The 16,449-nt window shown below is 42.2% G+C and overlaps 1 protein-coding gene across 1 annotated transcript; it reads right to left on the reverse strand.

Moving 5' to 3' along the window:
• Positions 1–12,091: 12,091 nt before the first annotated feature.
• cdca7a (cell division cycle associated 7a) lies at positions 12,092–16,298 on the reverse strand. The gene is made up of 10 exons (XM_041951129.1): positions 16,196–16,298; positions 15,258–15,398; positions 15,034–15,156; positions 14,735–14,938; positions 14,569–14,646; positions 14,288–14,479; positions 14,053–14,181; positions 13,812–13,961; positions 13,570–13,706; positions 12,092–13,474 (listed from the first exon to the last, which is right to left on the reverse strand). The coding sequence occupies exons 1-10, from the start codon at positions 16,214–16,216 to the stop codon at positions 13,441–13,443; spliced, it is 1,209 nt and encodes a 402-aa protein (XP_041807063.1). The 5' UTR covers positions 16,217–16,298; the 3' UTR covers positions 12,092–13,440.
• Positions 16,299–16,449: the final 151 nt, after the last annotated feature.

A 16,449-nucleotide genomic window follows, 5' to 3' on the forward strand; every position in this document is an offset into this window, starting at 1 on the left:
AGAGGGGATCTTGGAAAGTTTTAGCCCTTCTTGTGCATTATTCCCTCTTTCTGTTTCCTTGCTGGGCTGTAAGAAGTCACACCAACAAGAAGAGTGGATCCCCCTCTGAAAAAGACTGTAACTTTGGAAAATAGCCGAATGATTTGACCAATTGTAACTGCTGAAGCCTCATATTAACTCTGGTTAAACTGTGATCGGGCTGCGTTTTTATGCACAGAAAGAATAGAGTGGATTTTGTCCCTCGTGTCTTACACTGGAATAGCATTAAGGAGTGATATCTTCACAGCCAGCCTGAACAGAAGCAAGTCTTGCATGAAGATTGTATGAAGATTGTTTTCATAATGAAGGATACCTCTCTGAAATACTAATGTGCATCTTGGAACTGCTCGTTATATATAAGGCTACACTTTGTATTGTGCCATTTAAACCACTGCAGTATGAAAACCTTCATTCAGTGAGGAAGCAGTTGAAACAGTCCTTACTCCCGTTAAACCTCATCCACTGAGCTAAGGCTTTGAGAACTTGTGGTGGCATGCGCATCTGTGTGAAAACTGGTGGCAGCATGATGCGTCACAATCGCCTCTGATCAGTTACAATGGAAATAAATAATTCATGCTGGAGGAAATGAGTCTAATTAGCAGGCAGTTTGGGTCCTTTGATAAAGCTGAGGACTAATTCTATGAAGGGCAGGAAGCTCTGTCATCAGTCAGCCCTGAGCAGATTAGCATCTATTATGAATGAGGGACGAGCACCCTGGTGAAACCAAGTGTGTCCGAGAGACAAACTTAATAACTCCTGCGATGGGACAAACTTCCCTGCACCCTTCAACCCCTCCTCCTCTGCAGCGACACACATATATCCTCCCTCCTTTCTCTCTCATCAGTCTACGCTCCCATCCTGCAGGTCTATTGTGTGCAGGTAGAGGCATGCCGCTGCAGTGGAGAGACTCGCCCCTCTGTCCATCACCCTGACAGCTGTGGAAATACATTCGCCATGCTGCATTAAGGAGCGTCCACAGTGTTTAACACCACACTTAAACACAAAAGGAATCTCGGGCGCCTTCTCCATGCCCATTTTCCACATCCTTGCACCGTATTCCTGGCTGTTTTGGAAAATATTGCTTCATTTCAGCACATTATTTCCTCACAGCATTTGCTTTTGCAACTTCCGAAGAATGAGGAGCAGCGAAGAGGCACTCTGTGGGATGTGGACGTGAAACTTGTGGTGCAAAATGATGCTGAACGTCTCCCCTCTTGTGCGAGAACAACACAATAAAGGCCAATTAGAACTGAGTGCAGAGCCGTTGTGACAAGCAAAGGTCCCGGTATCAGGGGGGACAGGCGTGGGCGGGGTAGACCTGTCAGCGCTACATTGAGGGAGATAACAATAAATAGCTAATAATGACACTTAATGAGCTTGATTAAGTTGATTTGTTATGGAAAAAGTGCAGCAAATGGTGGATGTAGGCGATGTGACGAGAGATTGATTTTAATAGATAGGAAACTCTGTTGGGGCCTTGCTGCACAATGGGGCTGCAGAGGGAGAAAAAAAAGGTACAAAGGGACGCTGAATGGATTCTCACGAGACATATTTGAGATAATTAGATAAATTTCACACTAGCATACATCATTCACTCAAGGACATTATGAACATGTTACATTTCTCTGCATACAGAGGATTTCATATATTTTCAAGGAACGGCTGGTCTGATTATTTTCAACTTACATGTTTCCAGCGAGCGCAGTATGTTCATACAGTATATGAATGTCGTTAAATGCTATTATGGGAGCAGTAATGACTGCCAGATAATTATCCCTCCCACTCAGACTTGACGGCTGCTGAATTTCTCTCATTTCACCACATAATTGTCTATGATTGAATTGGAGAATTTATATACTTCTCTGTTCTTTCAGCCTGAGTTGACTTTCCACAGTGGCGGTGGAGGTTATCACAGCCCTACAAGTCCCCCGAATTGCCCTGTAAACAACATGCAATAGTGAACAAAGTTTCCCGGGCTTTCAGCTTGCCTCTCCCAATTTTCCCTCGAAAGCGACAGAAAGTCAGATGAAGGGAAGTTTAATTAAGTAAGAACCTGTTGAGGAAGATTTCCAATCATGGTCTTCAGAATGAGTGCATTCAGCGTATTCATCTCCGGGCGATATGCTCTCTCTTTATCCAAGTGTGCGCTGGAGTTCTCTAGAGGGACCCCAGTTAATTGAATACATTAAAGTAGACCGCCGGAGGCTTTATTTATTTTTCTACTTTAGTCAGACTTGTTTAAAGGAGACCAACTGCTGATGTTTGGCCCCTTCTAGAGTTTAAACGGTCTCTACACTGGGAGTGGTGTGCAGGAGTAGTTGTTTGAGAAGAGATTTGATGTAATCCACAGCCTTATTTATTCACCGCGAACCCCTGAGCGAGCCTAGTTTATGTATTTGGCAGCCATTCAAATGTGCATCTTGGCCCTCAGGCCTGCGTCCCATTATGTACCTAAAGGACTCAATACAGAGGAACCTATGAAGGTTTCATGTTGTTCCCTTTATGTTTTAATGTGTTTGTCTCCCTTGTAGCTTTTACGACAAGCTGCGCCGCACTCTTCAAACTGACCCTGCTCATATGATCTCTTAATTTTGGCCTCTTATGCATAAACCAACTTCAGACTGTAGCTCATTCTCAGACATTTTACAGGACACATTCTGTGTTTCTTGTTTCATGCAGACACAAACATGTGAATTCAAATCGCAAGTGGCTTTTGGATTTTGGACACTTTTTGTGACTCTGTATGTGTTTCCATATTGTAATTGTGTAACATATTTTACAGATGTAAAGAATTCTGTAAAAAAAAAAAAAATGTTTCCATTCACTTCCATGCATTTGACTGTATATAATTTACAGGTGAAAACATAACTTCATCTGCTGGGGAACAACCTGTGGGTGGAAGTGTAATTTTTTTACAAAGTAAATAGTAAATCTCTGTTTTTAATATTAAAACAATCCAAAAAGCATGTACTGTGTATATATACACACGTGGATGAACACATTTGAGTTTCAGTTTTCAAGGATTTTTGTGAAAAGCCCCTTTAAATTGCCTGTTCCTTCGGACTTGTGCGCCAAAATGTATTTTTTTTAATATCATTACAGGTGATAAAACTTTGGGGCCTTTAAGTTAAATTGTTAGTTGCCTCATTAGTTGCTAACAGTTCACTGTTGTGAGGAAGGCTTTGATTCTGACTTCATGTTACCAAGTAACGCTGTTTCAAAGCAGATATGATATAAGAAAGCATCACAAACTCCCGTACATACAGTACAAACTGGACCTGGATCGGGATGGGTCAGAGGGACTGTAGGAATGACAGCGGAAATTCTTTAACGAGGAGCTCGACTGCTGGACCTCGGGGTATTAACACCATGTGAGGTGTGAAATGTAGACGGTGGCTTTCTCCCCGGTGGCCACCGAGATCAGATCCCTGGACAACACTCATTAGTCAACATGCTGCTCACCTCCATCGTCACATTTATCACAACGACACAGAAAACTTACTTGCACAAGCACATTATATGCTCATTAATAACCTGGTACAACATTCATCTTGCCGGAGAGAAAATTAATTTCCTTGCTGTGGTGCACTTGTCCATTTAAACCAATTGTCAAAACCCCTTTTTTTTCCTTTGTTTTGCCGGGCAGGGATTGCTGTATCCCTTCAATCATAGTTAAAAAGGTAATGGGACAAAAATATTATTTTGCATTATATTAAAATAGCTGGCTATCAAGAGATGGAGCAGACCTTGAAGGGTCTTAGCCTGCCTGTTTTTCCATAATGTGGATTTGCAGTATAAAAAAGAACAAAAACAAGGGTGCTTTTTAAAGGTGTATTTGCTGTCGAGAAAGTTCTTTGAATTGTCCATCTGGATATGTAAAACACTGTCATTTGAATAGTGGGATGCTTTTTAATAAAAAGGACTAAAGTGAGATTTAAAATGAACAAGGTGATTAACAGCGACTGTGCCGGACATTTATGTAGCAGGACTGCACATAATGAATAAAGATTCATGCTTTAGTTCCAAATTTAAATTTTTGCACAAAATGTGCCCAGTGTAGTCAGCTTTTAATCACCTCCCTGACAGGAGTAACTGCTTTCATTTAACCTTGACTGAAGATCATGAATTCTAAAGCGTTTAATTGGATACGTCATTTAACAGAATGAACAGAGCAAATTTTCACCAATTCAAAGGCTCAGATTGACAGACAGTGGCAGTAAGACCCACCACAATTAAAGCTGATCTGTATTCACTGGCCCTGTCACCCATCGCCATTAGTGATGTGACTGTTTGATCATCTCTGCAGAGAAACTTTGCTGAACTTCACCTTGTTTTGAAAGGACTCGACGTTGAATGAAAGACGAAGGTTGAGGAGAGGAAGGGGCTCTGGAGGATAGCGACACACACACACACACACACACACCTGTCTACCTCTGGGACCAAAGCTCGCTCAGATGCACCTCTGGTTTAACAGCAGCAACCATCCTGAAAATGGACATGACAGCACAAAGACAACAGTGCAAGTCTCACACTATTATGTTTATTATCTCCATCAGTGGCTTAATTGAAATGTTTCAAAATCAGAAAATAACAATGCCATCTTTTTGAGACATTGGAAGTAATGGCTTTGTCTCGCCGCTCTCTGCAGACAATTGCCCCAGTGATGTGAAAAACTGTGTCAAGTGGTACACAGTGAAATGTGCGGCAGACACTTAATTGTTTTCCTGCCTTTGACTTCAGAGAGAACAAATTCAATCTGTGTGCCAGACATTTCCTCTGTGACTAAGCCTAACCAGCCAAAGCATGTTTGGTTAAGCAACCAGCCCCAGGGTTAAATTTCATATTTAGCAATTACAGTTTTTTTTTTAATCCACAAAATACAATGTGTTATTTAAATGAACATAGCTTTGGGATGTTTCTGTTAACCAGATCCAATATAGTGGTTCTCAAAGTGAGATCTGGGGACCCTTGTGGGCCCTTTGGAGCGCCCTGGGGCTTCTCCACAAAAATGAATTGTAGATTAATTTCACTCTATTTTAACTCATAATTTCATACAGGGTGAATAGACTGTCTGTTTTTGGGTCATCAACAAGACGTCTCTATATTTATTGTACAGATATTTTGCTATTAACTTGTGAGAGTCTATAATATGATGAATAACAATGTTTGTAAAATGGACTAAATCTTTGCAACATTCCCACTTATTACAGTCGTGATTTTAATGAAACGCATCCTCATTTCAAGAGGATTTCGGCACAAAAACACACAAAAAAACAACAACAACCAAACACTGAATGTGCATAATATCTCAGGCGACAACACAAGAAACACGCATCAGAGCAAACGCTTTATTCTATCCTCTTGGGGGGGAAATCTTCTAAAAGATTTTGCAACTGGGGTGACACACACTGGCAAATTCCAGCTGGATTTGATCAATGCTGACATTTTGGAACAGAAGAAAGGCATGTTAAAGGAAATGCAGATTAGGGAGACCAAATCAAATCCACTCAAGTGTTGTTCATTCTGCCCCGCCACAATACAAACCATGTGTGCTGCTTTTAAGTGGTGAAAATAATCTTAAGATTATAGAGTGGTCTCTGGTGCTAATTGTCTCAGAGCTGTTTTTCTTTTGCTCCCATTAATTCTTCCTTTAAGAGCTCTCCCCAAATGTTTTAACAGGATTTTGTCAACTGTTAGCTTTGGAGGTATTGTTTGACGGCAAATGTAATGAGGGAATCATCATTTCAGCATGTGCGGTGAAACAGATCTCTCAAATGTTCGCCGGGACAGCTGTCGCAACAGATTTCGAAATGTTAAGAAGTTTATGCTGCCTCAGAGGAAAAGCACTTAGCGCCTGCTCGCTGATGTGTGTTGTTCTCATGCTCAGCGAGGGAAGAGCCTGACAACAGGTTTGAAACGTGAACAGCTACATGGCTTCCAGACGCGAGTCCACACAGATGCACTCAGCTGCGTACAAAAGCTGCATTTGAAAAGATTCACATTCGGCGTTTCTGCATGTTTTATCCTCAGAAAGTGATTATCTCATAAGAACATTTGTGAGGCTGTCTCCTATGAACGTTAAAGGCACCCCTCCACTTAACAATGTGTGTTGCTCGTTGTTTATTCACTTGGATTCAACGTGCAGGATGATGCATGTGCAGAGCTTGACACCAGAAGGCTGTCTTCTCATTCGTCTGCTGAAGGAGGAAAGTTTCTCTGCGCTCCCCTGAAATCTGACTTTAACAGATGTTCACACGAGATGATTTTGTGAGATCACAACCAGCTTGGCAGCCAATCGTGGTCCAGGATCCTACACCACATGCACACTGAGAAAGGGCTCATCAGTGAAGTAGGAGACATCTTGCATCCTACGTCACTGACAAGAAACATATTTCCGTACATTCCAGGAAGAGTCTTTGTCTACTTAAAGCGTGTCTGGAGGGGGTCTATAAATGATGCACATTTAATATCAGATAGTCCAGCTTTTGGTGAAAACAAACACAGTCTCGCTCCAACTTTTCTCGAGAGTTCTGCATCCACTGTTGATTTGTCACAACCTTTAGCACACTCTGCCATTGCTGCTGCATAGGTCAGTCTCTAAAAATAAAGTCAAACCATCCATTTATCCCTCCTTACCTCCCCGCTCTCGCCCTGCAAACCAGCGAGGGCCGGCACTTAATGGAGACGCAGGGCAGAGCAGCATGCACAGGTGCTTTCATGACTGATTGATATTGTTGGGTTTGAGGCTATAATATTTAACAAATGGTCCAATCTAAAGGGCCCGCTGGGAATTTTGAAATTCCTTGCTGAGTAACAAAAAGCGACGGCTGCAGCACCTTTAGGTTTGGGAGTGGTGACAACAGATGCAAGTGAACGCGCTGCAGGAATACAGTAGCTATCTAAGGATGAGGGTCTGTAATCTGTAATTATCGTGCTAGATTTTAATCACTGATGGATTTTGAAAACAACAATAGTGACAATCATAATCGTTCCAAAATGGCCTGTTGTCAATAGCAGAATTTTATATTGCTCAAGCAGAATTACCAGTGTATGTAGAAGATTTCCAGTGAACTCTTTCTGCCCAGCTTCCAGAAAAGAGTTTTTGTTCCCATGCTTTTTGTTCCTGCAGGTGTAATGACTTTTTGACAGCTAAATTGATAGAGCACTTCATCTTATCATGACTGGAATGAACACTTTATCCTTTATGAACATGTTTTAAAAAAAAAAAAAAAAACATAAAGCCACAAGTTCGAAAGAAGTGACCTCACGCATGAACACGATTTGATCCGAGGTTATGTATATTTCATGTGTTACTGATTTGTTTTGACAGCGTTACTCGGTGTATCCACTCCGCTGAAAGTCGTCCCGGGCTTGTCCATTCGCCTGCAGCCTGGATTCATGGCCAGCAATGAATTGTGTGTTGAAGGGTCTGAAGGAGAGAGTTAATGAAGTAAAAATTAATGAAGCACGTGAGCACCACCATCTCAAGGCTGTAAGCTCCTCCATGCCCCATTTATAATGTATGATCTCAATAAAATCAATCCAATGTACCAGTTCTCACTTAGGGTAAGAATAGATTTACAGATTACAGCCCTGTGTTCCCCTGGTCATAATTACCCCCTCACCTTCCCCTCCCCCCTCCTACAAAGTGTGCTGCTGGACTCCTTTAGAGAATTTAATGTGAAGTTTCACAACACTGTGCACAGACAATGTCACCGTCCTCCTGCTGGGAAATATTCAGCTCTGATGCTGCAGGTACAAAACGAAATGTGCTAAATTTTGAGTGTTTCCTGGTTTGCAGATCAGCGCGTCTGTGCTGGTAATATCTTTCTGATTTGATTAAATGTATGTGATGTGAGAGGTGAAGCTCTCTCACTTTGTCCTCCACTCCTGAAGACTTGTTGAAAGTTGAGGGAAGATAAAGTGCAGCAAGTTGCCTGTATTAGAGCTCCCCCCTCAGGTCTCACAGAGAACGATGTATCAGGACACTGAAGCGTCCTCATGATGGGAAGCAGCAGCGTTACATTACAGTATGCCAACATTATTCATCATCAGCATTTGTAGATTGGGGCATCGATTTTGGAGGCTTTTTTTTTTTGCTTTTTTTAAAAACGACTAAGCAAGAATTTTGGTGACAACTGCAAAGAGAGACTTTGTCTCTTGTGAATAAAATATGCAATTAGAATCCCCATATAAATCATTCTTACTATTACTGTTGTATATTTTGCAAAGTGTGCAGAGACACTCCTTAAAATTCATCTTTATTATTTCCAGCTCTCTGTTCACTTACTATATAAAGCACACCCACTGTATATTATAACGTCTGCTTGAGATTATTTGCATTGTTCATATGATCTGCACCATCAATTGTCTCACTTCTCCCGAATCTGAGGTTGTGAACTACGTGAAGCTGCAGTTCCAAGTAGTCTTAACTACAAACATCCACAATTACAGGTTAAGTATGTAATATATGAATCCCAAGTGGATAAGGAGCTGATTTTGTTTTAGATAAACCCATAGTGGCTTTAGACGCGCCCATGAAAAACAGAATTGTCAAGTTAAGCTGCCTGATGCACCTACCCCTCCGCCTCCGTGAACAATTCTGTATTTATAATGTCATCTTATCACGCTCCCCTTGAAGGCAGCAGCAAGTGCACTTATGCCTTTCTTTGTTAGGGTGAGTTGGCAATTTCCTGTGAGATGGAGCAACTGCAGGCAGCCCTTTTCTTTGATAATGTCCCTGACACCTGGACCAAACTGCTGTTTCCATCACTTTGCAGGCTGGAACCGGAGGAAAGGAACATGTCATAGGCCTCCTGCCACCCAGAGTCACTCACTGTGCATTTAACAGCACTCTCCTCACTACACTTTCCGGAATGGAGAGGTCAGAAGCATAGGGAGATTCTTGTGTGGAAAGTTGTCTTGCTGAGCTGCATCGGAAAGAAGGAGCAGTCAATAAGACTCCCATTTTCATCTTAGTGTTTCATCACATTTTATCATCACACAAGCATTGACCCATGCATGTATTCACTGGACTAAACTTGGCTTTGCATGGTGTACCATGTTACATTTGTACCATGTAAAGCTGGTTATTAAGCAGCAAGCCTGAAAGGATGTTTATTACAGAGGCCTGACAGATTGATTCTAAATTATAATTAATCAGTTGATTTTGACCCACAGATTGTGATTGTGCCCTGTGAGTTTCATTTATTCAGCTTTTCTTCTGGCTCTACTACAATCACCGTAGACCTGCAGGACTCCCAAGCAAATTAACAGTCTTCACGCTACCCTGCAGCCATAATGAAAATATCAGTCAATCAAAACCCATATTATGCTGTGAAATCCTACCACATATCTCCAGACCTGCATACAAATAGAAACTGCAGAATAAGCGCTCAACCTGTTCCGGCTTTATGGCTGGCAGTATATCAGCGAAACGATATTTAAAAGCCTTGCTGCTCTGAGCACGTCCACCTGAAGCACCGCGGCACTTCTACTTTGTTGTCTGTTGACGTGCAATAAAATAGATAATCTGGATATTAAGATGCTTTGGGGAAATCCAGCCTTAATTCCTGGAGGTAGAGGAGCAGGGCATGCAGGGATGTGGGGCCCATCTGCGACCTGTCTGCAGGTCCGGTGATGTATAGCTGTGGGCTTGACGGCCACAGTCAGGGCTGTGTGTTGCTGCTCAGTGTGCCATGGCATTCAGGGCACTTCAACCCCCAGTCCCTCCTTACAGGTACCCTGCAGCCCGCCACCGTGCGCTACTCATTTACTGCTACACTGGTTTTCATAATTAGCGCCGCAAGGCCTCATTAAATCTGCTCTAATGAATAAATATTGTATTTCATAGCCTGATTACCAGATCAGCTGAATGCTTGAGCGTTGTAAACAATTACTTCCCTAAATATTCATCACCCCAAAGTGGATGATCATTGGTATTTAATACAGGACTAGTATTTTCAAGTGCATCTTTATTATACTAATAATAGTTTTCGAAATGTTCCTTTTCTGGGGGAAAAAGAGGAGTTCTTCATTCGAAGTTGTATTCTTACTGTAGCCTTAAAAATACTGGTATCATATGATGATGAATTAATTTACAGTACAAACTATTTCATTGAACACTGAAATGTTTTTGCATCAGAGGTGTCAATTCTAATGCATGGTAATTTTTTAGCATTCACCACAATTACTGGCCTTATGATTTGTATTATAAAAAGAAATATTGCAAATATATACTGCAATGCTCTATTCATTTATGGCTAATTGGGAGTGGACAACATATAATGCAGTTTTACACAGACTACAAATGTCTTTAATCTAATAAACTGATTCATTTTAATGCTGTTTATTGTTGTGTCAATACCTGTATAATATTGCAGTGTCAATAATATTTTATTGCTTTGATTCATTGTTGTGTGAACAGTTGTGTAATTAATAAACACTCGATGTACAGAATATATTAGTAATATACTGACTAGCGACTTATTGGATTTATAAATCAACACAATTATTTGATTACAAAATCTTATGAGCTCGTATCAGTTTGTCCCTCTAACTTTAGACTAATGAAATACCTTTTAATGGCTCAGTCACTTGACTAAAGTGACAGAGATGAGAAAACTGATCCCATTTTCATGTTGGATGGTAAATACCATTAGCTTAGCTTAGCATAAAGACTGTAAACAAGGAAACAGCTAGCCTGGTTCTATCCAAATGCAACAAAACCAACCCATAGCCTCCTCTGAAACTCACTATTTAACATGATAGATATATATATTTTTAAGTTTAAAAATGACAGTTCATTGTTTTACAAGGACTTTCTGTATCACATGTTGGCACCAACCGCCGGAGACTCCAGGAAGTTACTGCATGAGGTGAACCTTTGCACAGACCAATGCTAGCAGCTTCCCCTTAATACATCCATGGTTTCCATTTTTCCAATATGCTAAGCTAAGCTAACTGCCAGCTGGCCACAGCTATGAATTCAAAGTCACCATAGTGCTGGACCGTGTATGCAGGCTCGACCCGGAGGACTGATGGATTTAGGAATACCTCTTCAAAGCCTGTATGGTGAGTCTTGCACCCAGGGTGTGGGGTTCATTCCTTTGCACGCGTCCATAGGATGGCAGCTGCACTTAAGGATCATTGCATCCTATTTAACAAGGCTCTGCAGTGGTTTGGCATCTTCAGCTTCTATTACACAACTGGTAGGATGCAAAGCAGTGTGAGTGTGTGCTCCACTCTTTGTGGACCAGGGTGCGACCCCTGAATCAGACACAGGAACTTCAGCCCTCATCTTCATTGTCTTCTTTCGGCTGCTCTCGTTAGGAGTCATCACAGCGGATCATCTGAGCGGGCATAAAGTCAACCCACTCATTTTACATTTTCAATTGATTGTAAAGGACCCTCATATCCAAATGTCAGCTTCTGCATCTATTAAATACTGTACTACACTGACAGTTGCAAGAAATCTGGGCACTTATTTAATGTCCGTCCCTGATTTTAGAGCAGAAACAATCATCTAATTTGATATCATCAATTCACTGTTGTGGTCTTTTATCACGTAAACATGCAGCACACTCACTGGCTTCAGCATCTCAATTGTGAGGTTATTCCTTGTAATATTTTATAACAATAAGCAATACTATTAATGTGCAGATAAAATTCATACTGAGAAAACAATTGTCATTTGCAGCTCTGAATTTCATAATTTTGAATTTACTTAAAATTTGAAATAATAAAAGTGCACTTATATTTGTGCAGTACTTGTAATGCAGGGTAGCTGTTGTAAATTGTGATTATTTATCCAATTCAAACTTGGGCTGGCAGGTTAACTCTTAGCCACGTAACAATCAGTTTTACTCTGTGAAATAATGTAAACATACCATAAACACCAACTGTATCTAACAGTGATGGAAACATTAACTTCCAGCCGTCACACTCCTTAACATCTTCAATCACCAGCAGTGTGGAGGATTTCTGCTCCACGTTTCAATAACAGTAATTACAGCTGCCACTGTTCTGGACAGAGTGATGGTCAAGTCAAAGAAATCTGATAACGTGATTCTGCAGTGATTAACGCTTTAATGAAAACGTACAGTTAATCCAGTGAGCACAAAGCAACCGTCACCACAACAGATGTTCCCCTCAGCAGTTCAGCATTACTCCCCCTGTTCAGTGCAGTGCCTGATAAATACAAGCAGCAGCAAGATAACCTCCACCTGCCATTACCTTGAAGAAGAAGTCTCAACCGTTGATTATTTTAAAACAGTATCATACAATCAGAGTGTGTCCTGGTGCAGGTCGAATGAAGTACATTTCAAAGATGAACGACACAAAGGTTAATTCCATGTCATTTCGTGTAGAGTATTACACTTCTGAGCAGAAAATGCAGGCCATAACTCTATTGCCACTTCAGTGGCACCTTCAACCATTCCTACTTAACAGTGTAAGGCAGAAAATGAGCCAAAGAGACTGGAGCAGAGCGAGAATGTGCTTTAACAGGATAAAATGATTTACAGGTATGAGATTCCCATTAGAGTGTGCTAATTGTTTCCACACCATTAGTGACAGTTATCTAATGAAGGATATTTAACCAGGCGCCGTAGTACATCACACAGTTCCTCTCTGTGTAGAAGTGAGAGGCAGTGGACCCCAGTCTATGCCCTTTCCACCTGCACCACCTCAGCAGCATGCGCATCATTCGGCGGTTTCTACAGGAGGACACCCCGACTAAAGAAAACATTTTGTTCAGTCGCTTTTGTTTTTTTGTTTTTTTTTAACATTTACACGTTCAGCAGATGCACAAAAAGGCTACGCAACTTGTAAAAAACACAAGCGTAAATTTGCAACTAGAAAAAAAAAGGCACAAGCGTGTATCCCTTGGAGGCTAATTCATGTCCAATTGGGCTGTGTAAAATCTATACATTTAAAACAATGTAAGATACAGTAGATCATCTAAACAAGCCTGAATTCTTTTGCAGCAGGTTGGATGATTCGGCTGTAAAAAGGGATTTTTTTACATGCTATGGGAATATTTACATCCACCATCTTAAAGTATTTAAGATCGCAGAAGGCTGTCAACAAAGGTTGAAACATTTTTCTAAAATGTGCTTGTTTTACTCCACCTTCTGCAATGAACCAGTCTTAACGTAAGGGCTCAGCTCTTGAGAACAGACAGGAAATTATGTGGGAGAACAAAAACAATACAAGCTTTAGGCTGGAGAGAAATGGCTGTGTGTGCATCCCTCCAGCTGTCAGTCAATACTCTAGAAGTGTGTGAAATTTCACGAACGGGAACAATAAGCATTGTGTTGTAAAGCAATACTTGGACTGCGTGTGCATGTAAAAACAGTCTCAAGCGTGTCAGTCAGGTCGAGGATCAGCATCCGCTGCAATTCACTTGCTGTTCTCCTCCAGCTCCTTTTTCAGGCTGCAGTAAAGATAAAAGAACCTCAGTGTCAAAAACACACATTAAAATCTAGAAATAATTAAAAATACACTTCAAATTTTACAAGCGCTACTCACCCTTTCAGGTAGGCGTGCACGTTATCGAAGCCATGATATTTCGCCAGGTAAACCAGCACTCCCGTAGCACAGCGACCGTCTCGGGCCCGACAGAAGCTGCAGTTACAGATCCCTCTGCATGGCGGACACTGCCACTCCTGACCAGTGACAAAGACGGGTGAAGTCAGTCAGACTTGCCCAACACACACACACCCACACACACAATCAAATGTCAGGACAGTCATGTCGGTGTAGGAACTCACCGGATTCAGCAGAGCGTCTCGGACATCCTCTCCGTAGCGGTTCCGGAGACAGGGGCCGCAGAACTGACCCCTCACCCCCACACACTCTGGATTGCGGCAGCTGGTTTTGGTGTCGATTGTTTTCTGGCGGCATTGGTGGCAGGTGGATCCCTGAAAATGAGAAAATAAATTGCATCTTCAGTGGAAAGAGCGTAACAAACGCAGCAAATCTTTGCAGCGTTACAGTGAACGTGGGACTTACGGTGGAGCTGTTGTACACTTTCTCCCGCACGTTGTGGCAGATGTTCTGCAGCTCTGACTCTGTGATGTCGTCCACGGGCCGCACCACATGAGGGATGGCCTTGGCACCATTGAAGGAACGGCGGCGAGGCTGCACATGACATAAATGGGTTAGTTAGGTAATGCCTATATTGTATATCAGGAGAACTTGATGTAAAAGGTGGCAAGACGTGCAGACTGCTTGCGACGTGACTTACTGGCTCATCATATTCTTCAAAGTAGCGACTTTTGCGAACCAGGCTAAACTTGTCCTCGGGCTCCTCCTCCGGGGCTGGGCTGGGGGGTCCGTCCACGAGCGTGCGGGACCGCGTGTGGGGTCGGGACAAACGCTCCGGGTTTCTCCTACGAGCTCCTGGAGTTCCAACAGAGCGCCGAGCTGCCTGTCGAGGCTGAAGAGGTTCAAACGGTAGCAATTAATAGAGAGCCGAGGTGAGATGTGAAACAGCAGCTTGGGATATTTCGCTGCAGGTTAAATTACCGTAGTGGAGGCCGACATCGCCATCCGTCTCGGGAAGAGCCCCGGCACTTTGTGCAGCTCTGCCATGAGCTTTGCAAGCTAAAAATGAAGAAATTATTAATGAATGAAAATGGAGGCTGCTGAGTTCATGGTACTAATCAATGTGAATCAAATACTGCAACTATACCATTTCTTTGTTCTCCTTAATATTCAAGGCTCTCTTGTTCATGAAGTCCTCCTCCTCCTCCTCAGAGTCGGAGTCCTGTGCTTTACTCTGAGGGAGCGGTTCGGAGGCAGGCCTCTTCTTGCCCGTCTTCTTGGCGGGGAACGTCATAGCCACCTTCAGCACGTTGGACCTGCGGCCTCGTCTCGGTATTTCAGAGTCCACTTTCTGAAAGGAAATAAACCTTCAGGTTAGAAGAAACTTTTGTGGTGTCTGACGAAGCTCTGAAATCCGCTGCAACTGTATTTCTTCTAAAAACCTACCATGGCCTTCATCTGACTGTTGATCCCATTCTCCTCAAAGCCGCTGCATGTATCCTCCTCTGATGTAGCCTCAAACGCTGTTGGTTTCTCTGCCGTCCTCCTCGTCTGTCTTAAGCTGCTCCTCTAAACACAGACACAACCTTTAGTTGCAGATGGCGCTGTTAAGACCCCGCACGCTCACCGCCATTTGATAGGGAAAGCGAGACTTGGTGTTTAGTCGTTACCGTATTTGCAAAGCCTCCATCAGAACCGAAGCTATCGCAGCTGTCGTCGGAGGAAGAGGAGGAAGTCTCCATGGGAACCAGCGGGGAGTTGCGGAAGCTCCTCAGACTCATCCTGGTAGATGGAGGCTGGGCTGCCAGTTTCTGTGAGCGATAACAGGGAAGTTTAGAAAACTGAGACCCCCACCGCATCAAATCAGGTTGTGTTTCAAATACAGACACCAACTTCTCAATTAATATTTACATAAGAAACAGTCAGATTTCTTTTAGTGAGTTTTCCCTGGTAGGCAACAAATAACCATTTCTATCATCAATTAACTTCTTGATTAATTGTTTGGTCAGTCAAATGCCAGCAAACATCAAAGTTTTGTTTGAAACCCCAAATAAGTCAGTCTAAAGCTGCTATGATAGAAACCTCGAACATATTCATGTTTTTAGTTTTTGCTTAAAAAATACTCCAATAATCCTTCAAAGTGTTTGTCAGCCAATCTTATTTTTTTGCCATGGACTAATCGATTAATCGGCTAGCGCCTGTGTGTCAAATCTTTACCCTTAGCCGAAGGGACACACCCCAGTTGGCAAAGCAAACCAGAGGCAGGTAAGTGGGTCATGCACATTTCAATATAACTGAGCTGAGCTTCAGTGGCTGTGCATGAACAAGCACAGGTTACCTCCTTGTTAACTTTTGTAACTCAACCTTACCAAAGGAGGGTGGTGCAACAGTTAAACGTATTCATTAAATCACTTGTAAGTTTTATACAGTATCATAGCTAATCATAAAACGTTGAATTAACGTTGGGTAACCGTTAGAGGAAATGCAGCATTTAAATGGTAACTTACTATCACAACGTGGTCACAACAGGATATTTTATTATCAAGAAAAAAAACACGATTGTTCCTAATGGATTATATTTTAAAACATGTTAAGCTGTTTTTCTTACCATGGAGCGGGTGGATGGCATTTTTCCTGTTTTAATCGTTGCAGATAAACAGAGAAACACAGACACACCGTGCAGCAGCTCTGCAGCAAACAACGCAGGTCCTGCAGCTGCATGCAGCCACACTCCGTTCATTTCCCGCGCCACCGGAAAGTCCTGGAAGCTGGATAAAACGTAGACAGCCAGCTTTACAAACAAGATGAACTTCTGTAAAACACAGGAGACCAAATATGTAACCAAAACTCGTGGTCAACATT

This window comes from Chelmon rostratus, chromosome 13 (genome assembly GCF_017976325.1).
Source record: "Chelmon rostratus isolate fCheRos1 chromosome 13, fCheRos1.pri, whole genome shotgun sequence".
NCBI classification, from domain to species: domain Eukaryota; kingdom Metazoa; phylum Chordata; class Actinopteri; order Chaetodontiformes; family Chaetodontidae; genus Chelmon; species Chelmon rostratus.

Bases quoted from the DNA above. Each gene is read 5' to 3' on its own strand.
- cdca7a (XM_041951129.1), bottom strand. From the start codon at position 16,216: ATGCCATCCACCCGCTCCATG. The intron at 14,939-15,033 runs GTAGGTTTTTAG...ATTTCCTTTCAG, and splicing joins ACAGTCAGATGAAGGCCATG to AAAGTGGACTCTGAAATACC. The intron at 14,182-14,287 runs GTAAGTCACGTC...TGTCATGTGCAG, and splicing joins TTGAAGAATATGATGAGCCA to CCTCGCCGCCGTTCCTTCAA.